This window comes from Cherax quadricarinatus, chromosome 61, assembly GCF_038502225.1.
Source record: "Cherax quadricarinatus isolate ZL_2023a chromosome 61, ASM3850222v1, whole genome shotgun sequence".
NCBI classification, from domain to species: domain Eukaryota; kingdom Metazoa; phylum Arthropoda; class Malacostraca; order Decapoda; family Parastacidae; genus Cherax; species Cherax quadricarinatus.
In genome coordinates this window covers 16277101-16287100 of record NC_091352.1, presented here as the reverse complement: position 1 = coordinate 16287100, position 10000 = coordinate 16277101, and the positions used below count along the sequence as shown (strand labels likewise).

At 41.4% G+C, this 10000-nt stretch overlaps 2 protein-coding genes across 2 annotated transcripts in view; one reads left to right on the top strand and one right to left on the bottom strand.

The window, feature by feature from the left end:
- The window catches only part of LOC138854516 (uncharacterized), a 484295-nt gene that overhangs the window by 164094 nt on the left and 310201 nt on the right, over positions 1–10000 (top strand). The gene's annotated exons all lie outside the window — the stretch shown is intronic.
- The window catches only part of LOC128699249 (uncharacterized), a 25642-nt gene that overhangs the window by 5989 nt on the left and 9653 nt on the right, over positions 1–10000 (bottom strand). Inside the window, exon 2 of the mRNA XM_053791851.2 lies at positions 5758–5922. Within this exon, the coding sequence (XP_053647826.1) occupies positions 5758–5922 (165 nt within the window). The remainder of the gene's footprint in view (positions 1–5757; positions 5923–10000) is intronic.

The following is a 10000-nucleotide window of genomic DNA, read 5'->3' as shown; positions in this document are numbered from 1 at the left end:
GGGTTTGCAACAAGGCTAGTTTCAGAACTAAGGGGAATGTCCTATGAAGAAAGGTTAAGGGTAATCGGTCTGACAACACTGGAGGACAGGAGTGTCAGGGAAGACATGATAACGAATTACAAAATACTGCGTGGAGCAGACAAGGTGGACAGAGACAGGATGTTCCAGAGATGGGACAAAGAAACAAGGGGTCACAATTGGAAGCTGAAGACTCGGATGAGTCAAAGGGATGTTAGGAAGCATTTCTTCAGTAATAGAGTACTTAGGAAGTGGAATAGTCTGGCAAGCGATGTAGTGGAGGCAGGTACTATACATAGTTTTAAGACGAGGTATGATAAAGCTCATGGAGCAGGGGGAGATAGGACCTAGTAGCGGTCGTTGAAGAGGCGGGGCCAGGAGCCATTGCCAGGTTAGGCTCAGAAGTGTCCCTGTTTGCAGATGATGTGAAGTTAATGAGGAGAATTAAATCAGATGAGGATCAGGCAGGACTTCAAAGAGACCTGGACAGACTGGACACCTGGTCCAGCAACTGGCTTCTCGAATTCAACCCTGCCAAGTGCATTTCATGAAGATCGGAGAAGGGCAAAGAAGACCGCAGACAGATTACAGGCTAGGTGGTCAAAGACTGCAAACTTCGCTCAAGGAGAAAGATCTTGGGGTGACCATGACACTGAGCACGTGTCCGGAGGCACACATCTATCAGATAACTGCTGCAGCATATGGGCGCCTGGTAAACCTGAGAATAGCGTTCCGATACCTTAGTCAGGAATTGTTCCAGGCACTGTACTGTGTATGTCAGGCCCATACTGGAGTATGCAGCACCAGTTTGGAAGCCACACGTGGTCAAGCACATCATGAAATTAGAAAAAGTACAGAGGTTTGCAACAAGGCTAGTTCCGGAGCTCAGGGGAATGTCTTACGAAGAAAGGTTGAGGGAAATCGGACTGACGACACTGGAGGACCGGAGGGTCAGGGGAGACATGATAACGACATACAAAATACTGCGTGGAATAGATAAGGTGGGCAGAGACAGGATGTTCCAGAGAGGGGACACAGAAACAAGAGGTCACAATTGGAAGCTGAAGACTCAGAGAGGCACAGGGATTTTAGGAAGTATTTCTTCAGCAATAGAGTAGTCATGAAGTAGAATAGCCTAGCAGGTGATGTAGTGGAGGCAGGAGCCATACATAGCTTTAAGACGAGGTATGACAAAGCTCAGGAAGCAGAGGGAGAGAGGGGACCTAGTAGGGATCAGTGAAGAGGCACGGCTAGGAGCTGAGTCTCGACCCCTGCAACCACAATTAGGTGAGTACACCTCCACACACCTCCACACACCTCCACACACCTCCACACGCCTCCGCACACCTCCACACACCTCCACACACCTCCACACACCTCCACACACCTCCACACACCTCCACACACACACACACACACCTCCACACACACACACACACACACACACACACACACACACACACACACACACACACACCACAAACGACCACACATCACAAACGACCACACATCACAAACGACCACACGAAAACACAAGTTTTTCATTCTGTGGTGTAAAAATGAAAGGATTGCCAGAGAGCAGGATGGAAAACCAGGGGACTACAGGATGCATCTGGAAAGGAAGACTGGGTAGCAGAGCTCATGAAAGGGAACAAGAGTGGGGAAGGAAGCTAGAAGATCTTAGCAAGAAAATGGAGGAGAGGATAGCTGCAGAGAGCAGGAAAGGCGAGCTACAAGCCACAACAGCAGCTGCTAAGATGCAGAGCTTAGAAGAGGAACTGGTGAATCTGAAAGAGTCTAAATCACCAAAGAGGAGTATGGGCATGAAATCAGAATTGTTACATCAGTCAGAAATAAGGGGACTGTAGGGAATAAAGGAGTTAAACTGTACACAGAGGCTCTATCAGACCACTTTGGTGCCCGGGAAACGACGAGGAGCACACCAGGAACAAATGACCGGACTAAAGAAAATGAAAGAGCTAAGCTACATGCAGAGGTCCTAATAGACCACAGCAGTGCCCAGGAAAAGCTGAGAAAGGAAAATGACAGACCACTGGGCACAGGGACATCAGATAGAGATTAGATTGAAGAAAAGCTGCAGTGGAAGCAACTAAATCGACTCAAGAGATGAAAAGGGAAATGCAGTGAGAAAATGACAGGGAGAGGTCAGTCTTTGTTTATGGTCTCCAGGAAGTTGAAGGGGAAACTTATGAAGTAAGAAGACAGGGTAAAAAGCAATTGAAAGTATCATGAAAGCAATAGGAGAGGACGACATGACCCAGCTGGCAAATTTATTGAGAATATGGGGGTTTGCAAGAGGAAAAAACCGGCCATTCAAAGTGATTTTCAAGGCAGAATCAGCTCAAAACAGGATCATGCAGGACTAAGGGTTATGTCAGCATACCGGAGGGTGTAATTCGACCATGACAGAACTCAAGAAGAAAGGCAGGGAAGGTACAAAGATGCATGGAGGAAAGAGAGACAAAGAGGGAGATGGGCAGAACTCAGACTCAGGAGGAAGGGCAAATAGAACCTTCCTCAGAACCACCTACAGAAGGCCCTCAACCATGACATCCCCAATGCAACCAAACAATCTAACCCAAAACTCACACACCATACCCACTGTCCCCACCCCTCTCATCACAAACTCCACCTTCACAGCAAGCCCCATAGTTCCTTGCCAGGTCTCCTGCTTCCCCAACCCAAATGTACTCCCCAGACCACAGTTTTAGAAAAGAAGTTTGGTATATGAATACAGACGGAATAAATAAATGTGAGGAGTGGCATGAAATAATCAAGGAGATGTCCCCAAACATCATATTACTCACAGAAACAAAACTCACTGGGGTGATAACAGATGCAGTCTTCCCACCCAGATATCAGATTCTGATGAAAGATAGAGGGGCAGAGGGGGGGGGGGTTACACTGCTTATTAAAAACTGATGGGGATTTGATGAAATGGAAGGAATGGACGAAATGGGCGAAAGGGACTACATAGGTACAATTCAGTCTGGCGGACGTAAGGTAATCATTGCACGAGGCCAAGAGAATATGAAAAGAGCAACAGAGCAATGGTGGACACACTAGCTGAGGTGGCCAGAAAAGCTCAAACAGGTAGAGCAAAATTACTAGTTAGATAAGATTTCGTTCGGATTTTTAACCCCGGAGGGTTAGCCACCCAGGATAACCCAAGAAAGTCAGTGTGTCATCGAGGACTGTCTAACTTATTTCCATTGGGGTCCTTAATCTTGTCCCCCAGGATGCGACCCACACCAGTCGACTAACACCCAGGTACCTATTTGCTGCTAGGTGAACAGGACAACAGGTGTAAGGAAACGTGTCGAAATGTTTCCACCCGCCGGGAATCGAACCCGGGCCCTCCGTGTGTGAAGCGGGAGCTTTAGCCACCAGGCCACCGGGCCACCTGTTATGGGTGATCTCAATCACAAGGAGATTGATTGGGAAAACCTGGAGCCACATGGGGGTCCCAAAACATGGAGAGCCAAAATTATGAATGTAGTTCTGGAAAACCTCATGCATCAACATGTTAGGGACACTACCAGAGTGAGAGGTGAGGATGAACTAGCAAGACTGGACCTCATATTCACCCTGAGTAGCTTGGACTTTGAGGACGTCACATATGAAAGGCCCCTCGGAGCTAGTGATCATATGGTACTGAGCTTTGAATATAGAGTTACAAGTGGAGAGGGTAACAGGAGTAGGATGGGAAAAGCCGAACTACAAAATGGGGGACTACACAGGTATGAAGAACTTCCTGCAGGAGGTTCATTGGGAAAGAGAATTGGTAGGAAAATCAGTAAACGAAATGATGGATTATGTGACAACAAAATGCACGGAGGCAGAGAAGAGGTTTGTTCCCAAGGGTAATAGAACTAATGGGAAAACTAGAACGTGCCCTTGGTTTACCCAAAGTTGTTGAGAGGCAAAAAATAAGTGTGCTAGAGAATGGAAAAATTACAGAAGACAAAGGAAAATAAAGAGAGCAGTCAAAAGCCAGAAACGAGTATGCACAGATAAGGAGGAAGGCCCAGCGACAGGACGAAAACGACATAGCATCGAAAGTCAAATCTGACCCGAAGCTGTTGTATAGCCACATCAGGGGGAAGACAACAGTCAAGGACCAGGTAATCAGGCTGAGGAAGGAAGGTCGGGAGCTCACAAGAAACGACCAAGAAGTATGTGAGGAGCTCAACATGAGATTTAAAGAAGTATTTACAGTGGAGACAGGAAGGACTCTGGGAAGTCAGAATAGAAGGGTACACCAACAAAGGATACAACAACAAGTGCTGGATAAAATACACACAACCGAGGAGGAGGTGAAGAAGCTGCTAAGTGAACTTGATACCTCAAAGGTGGTGAGACCAGACATTTCTCCGTGGGTTCTTAGAGAGGGAGCAGAGATGCTCTGTGTGCCACTAACAGCAATTTTCAGCACATCCATTGAAACTGGGTAACTGCTTGAGGTATGGAAGATGGCAAATGTAGTCCCCGTTTTTAAGAAAGGAGACAGACAGGAGGCACTAAACTACAGACCTGTGCCACTGACGTGTATAGTATGCAATGTCATGGAGAAGATTATCAGGAGAGATTGGTGGAGCACCTGGAATGGAACAGGCTTATAAACTGATATAGACTGTTATGCCAAAATGCGGCTTTGTAAAATATAACTTTCATATTTGTTCTTCTGTCTAACATTACATTGCGATTATCCTCGCTAATAGCTAAAATGACGTTAATCAGCTTTACAATATTATATATTCATTTTCTTCTTTCCCATTATCATTATACGTATATATTTATATGATGAATTATTTTGGTTAGGAAATGGATCGTTCACCATGGGTGACAACCAATTAATGATTGTGTGTCCATTCACCTCTGCACTACTCGCCTGACGCGAGCTGACGTCAGGTGTGAGTGGTGTGGGTTAGGGGGAACGACACCTCTCTCGGTCTCGAGAAGGTCTTTCTTGCTTGCTCAATTACTTTGAGCAAGTATAGTATTTTTCTTTCAGTCTGTAGAAAGTGCGAGTACTTGTGACACTTTCACTTGGTAGAAGCTCTCCTGTGTTTAAGAGACTTTCATTACTCTGGTCGGATTATAAGTTGTTAAACTTTGATCTTCTGTGGGCGTAGAGACTCTGTAATTTTATCAGTTCTATGTATAAAGACCCGTTCAGCCATAATGGATGTCATTGTAAACTGTATATAATTTATAAGTCTGTTAAGTGTTTGTATCTAATTAATAAGTAAAAGGTATTATTAAAATACCTTAAGACCATAACGTAATATACGTTATATTGAAGATATATTTTACGAAGTTTTTATGTTCTCCTCACTTACATCATAAATTATTACGATTTGTTCACGGATATGTGAATAAACCCCTAGATGCATGCCACATATCCTACATCAATTCGTAATATAGACCAAAAGGTATGTGTGCTCGTATCCTTCTACCTGGTTGATGCGAAGCAGAGCAGGGAAAAGACGAAGGCTACAAGACACAAATGGTTAGAAACATAGATAAGACATAATAAAGCAGAGAGCTACGTACGGTACTATAAGAGAGAGAAGGGTGAGAGACAGACAGGAAAGCAGGAATAAAGACAGGAAGGAATGTAGGCATGCAGGTTTTAATTCAGGTAAACGGAGAGAAAAGCAGTTAGATAGGGGAAAAATGGAGGTAGGCAGGCAGACAGATAATTCCAGTACCCACTTTTATGCTTCTTTATGCAACACCAGCACCCGTTTCCAGAGCAGCCATGGGCTATTGCTTCCTCGTGAGGTCCCTCACAGTGCGTCCTGCAGACTCCTCTTTTGTGCTCGCATGATTCCAGAGCTCTACAACCTTGACCATATCTCTCATTCAAGGTAATGTTATCTGAAAAAATGAAACCCAACAGTCATGACATGAATCCGAAAAGAAATCAGCAAGTTTGTTTTAGTTTGTTAAAGAAATTAACAGAATCCACACCCGTTGGTAAATCCATAAACTGTTCGACTATGCTGAAGAAATAGTGGCAGTGATATTTTTTTTATTATGTGAGTAAAAGGGCACTCTGTAGTTGCAAGAATATCTCTTCATTGATAAACTCTTATATATCATATTGATTTAAGAAAGACGATAATATATACAGTTTTAAAACAAAGCACATTTTAGCGACCCAAGTCTAGAAAGAGAAAATGAAATCACGAGTCAAAAATTAGTTTTCGGAGTCAAAATAGTAATAGTCACTGTGCCTTTTTTGTTTTTAGATAGAAATAAAAGAAAAATAATTTTGAACAGACAGATATGATAAAGTTTAGAAGAAGAATAAACATCACTTGATACATATAAAATTGAAACTAGTGTGAAAATAGAATGAATGGAGTACACTGAGGCCAAACGTCCCTCCTCAACTTTGCCTCTTTTGTTGTACAGTTTTATAGTCTGATAGTTCTGTGTATCATCTGTGAAACACTGCCACAGCCCCTGTAGCTTGTGTTGCGTTCGTGGCAAATTACCATACATCAGTAGTCTGATGCTTTATGCGAGATATATATACATATATATATTTATATATATATTTATATATATAAATATATATAATATTTATATATATATATATATATATATATATATATATTTATATATATATATATATTTATATATATATACACACACACACACACATATATATATATATATATATATATATATATATATATATATATATATATATACAAATACAATATATATATATATATATATATATATATATATATATATATATACAATATATATATACAATATATATATACAATATATATATATATATATATATATATATATATATATATATATATATATATATATATATATACAAATACAATATATATATATATATATATATTTATATATACAATATATATATACAATATATATATATATATATACAATATATATATATACAATATATATATATATATATACAATATATATATATATATACAATATATATATATATATTTTTTTTTATTATTATTATTATCACACTGGCCGATTCCCACCAAGGCAGGGTGGCCCGAAAAAGAAAAACTTTCACCATCATTCACTCCATCACTGTCTTGCCAGAAGGGTGCTTTACACTACAGTTTTTAAACTGCAACATTAACACCCCTCCTTCAGAGTGCAGGCACTGTACTTCCCATCTCCAGGACTCAAGTCCGGCCTGCCTTTTTCCCTGAATCCCTTCATAAATGTTACTTTGCTCACACTCCAACAGCACGTCAAGTATTAAAAACCATTTGTCTCCATTCACTCCTATCAAACACGCTCATGCATGCTTGCTGGAAGTCCAAGCCCCTCGCACACAAAACCTCCTTTACCCCCTCTCTCCAACCTTTCCTAGGCCGACCCCTACCCCGCCTTCCTTCCACTACAGACTGATACACTCTTGAAGTCATTCTGTTTCGCTCCATTCTCTCTACATGTCCGAACCACCTCAACAACCCTTCCTCAGCCCTCTGGACAACAGTTTTGGTAATCCCGCACCTCCTCCTAACTTCCAAACTACGAATTCTCTGCATTATATTCACACCACACATTGCCCTCAGACATGACATCTCCACTGCCTCCAGCCTTCTCCTCGCTGCAACATTCATCACCCATGCTTCACACCCATATAAGAGCGTTGGTAAAGCTATACTCTCATACATTCCCCTCTTTGCCTCCAAGGACAAAGTTCTTTGTCTCCACAGACTCCTAAGTGCACCACTCACTCTTTTTCCCTCATCAATTCTATGATTCACCTCATCTTTCATAGACCCATCCGCTGACACGTCCACTCCCAAATATCTGAATACATTCACCTCCTCCATACTCTCTCCCTCCAATCTGATATTCAATCTTTCATCACCTAATCTTTTTGTTATCCTCATAACCTTACTCTTTCCTGTATTCACCTTTAATTTTCTTCTTTTGCACACCCTACCAAATTCATCCACCAATCTCTGCAACTTCTCTTCAGAATCTCCCAAGAGCACAGTGTCATCAGCAAAGAGGAGCTGTGACAACTCCAACTTTGTGTGTGATTCTTTATCTTTTAACTCCACGCCTCTTGCCAAGACCCTCGCATTTACTTCTCTTACAACCCCATCTATAAATATATTAAACAACCACGGTGACATCACACATCCTTGTCTAAGGCCTACTTTTAGTGGGAAATAATTTCCCTCTTTCCTACATACTCTAACTTGAGCCTCACTATCCTCGTAAAAACTCTTCACTGCTTTCAGTAACCTACCTCCTACACCATACACTTGCAACATCTGCCACATTGCCCCCCTATCCACCCTGTCATACGCCTTTTCCAAATCCATAAATGCCACAAAGACCTCTTTAGCCTTATCTAAATACTGTTCACTTATATGTTTTACTGTAAACACCTGGTCCACACACCCCCTACCTTTCCTAAAGCCTCCTTGTTCATCTGCTATCCTATTCTCCGTCTTACTCTTAATTCTTTCAATTATAACTCTACCATACACTTTACCAGGTACACTCAACAGACTTATCCCCCTATAATTTTTGCACTCTCTTTTATCCCCTTTGCCTTTATACAAAGGAACTATGCATGCTCTCTGCCAATCCCTAGGTACCTTACCCTCTTCCATACATTTATTAAATAATTGCACCAACCACTCCAAAACTATATCCCCACCTGCTTTTAACATTTCTATCTTTATCCCATCAATCCCGGCTGCCTTACCCCCTTTCATTTTACCTACTGCCTCACGAACTTCCCCCACACTCACAACTGGCTCTTCCTCACTCCTACAAGATGTTATTCCTCCTTGCCCTATACACGAAATCACAGCTTCCCTATCTTCATCAACATTTAACAATTCCTCAAAATATTCCTTCCATCTTCCCAATACCTCTACCTCTCCATTTAATAACTCTCCTCTCCTATTTTTAACTGACAAATCCATTTGTTCTCTAGGCTTTCTTAACTTGTTAATCTCACTCCAAAACTTTTTCTTATTTTCAACAAAATTTGTTGATAACATCTCACCCACTCTCTCATTTGCTCTCTTTTTACATTGCTTCACCACTCTCTTAACTTCTCTCTTTTTCTCCATATACTCTTCCCTCCTTGCATCACTTCTACTTTGTAAAAACTTCTCATATGCTAACTTTTTCTCCCTTACTACTCTCTTTACATCATCATTCCACCAATCGCTCCTCTTCCCTCCTGCACCCACTTTCCTGTAACCACAAACTTCTGCTGAACACTCTAACACTACATTTTTAAACCTACCCCATACCTCTTCGACCCCATTGCCTATGCTCTCATTAGCCCATCTATCCTCCAATAGCTGTTTATATCTTACCCTAACTGCCTCCTCTTTTAGTTTATAAACCTTCACCTCTCTCTTCCCTGATGCTTCTATTCTCCTTGTATCCCATCTACCTTTTACTCTCAGTGTAGCTACAACTAGAAAGTGATCTGATATATCTGTGGCCCCTCTATAAACATGTACATCCTGAAGTCTACTCAACAGTCTTTTATCTACCAATACATAATCCAACAAACTACTGTCATTTCGCCCTACATCATATCGTGTATACTTATTTATCCTCTTTTTCTTAAAATATGTATTACCTATAACTAAACCCCTTTCTATACAAAGTTCAATCAAAGGGCTCCCATTATCATTTACACCTGGCACCCCAAACTTACCTACCACACCCTCTCTAAAAGTTTCTCCTACTTTAGCATTCAAGTCCCCTACCACAATTACTCTCTCACTTGGTTCAAAGGCTCCTATACATTCACTTAACATCTCCCAAAATCTCTCTCTCTCCTCTGCATTCCTCTCTTCTCCAGGTGCATACACGCTTATTATGACCCACTTCTCGCATCCAACCTTTACTTTAATCCACATAATTCTTGAATTTACACATTCATATTCTC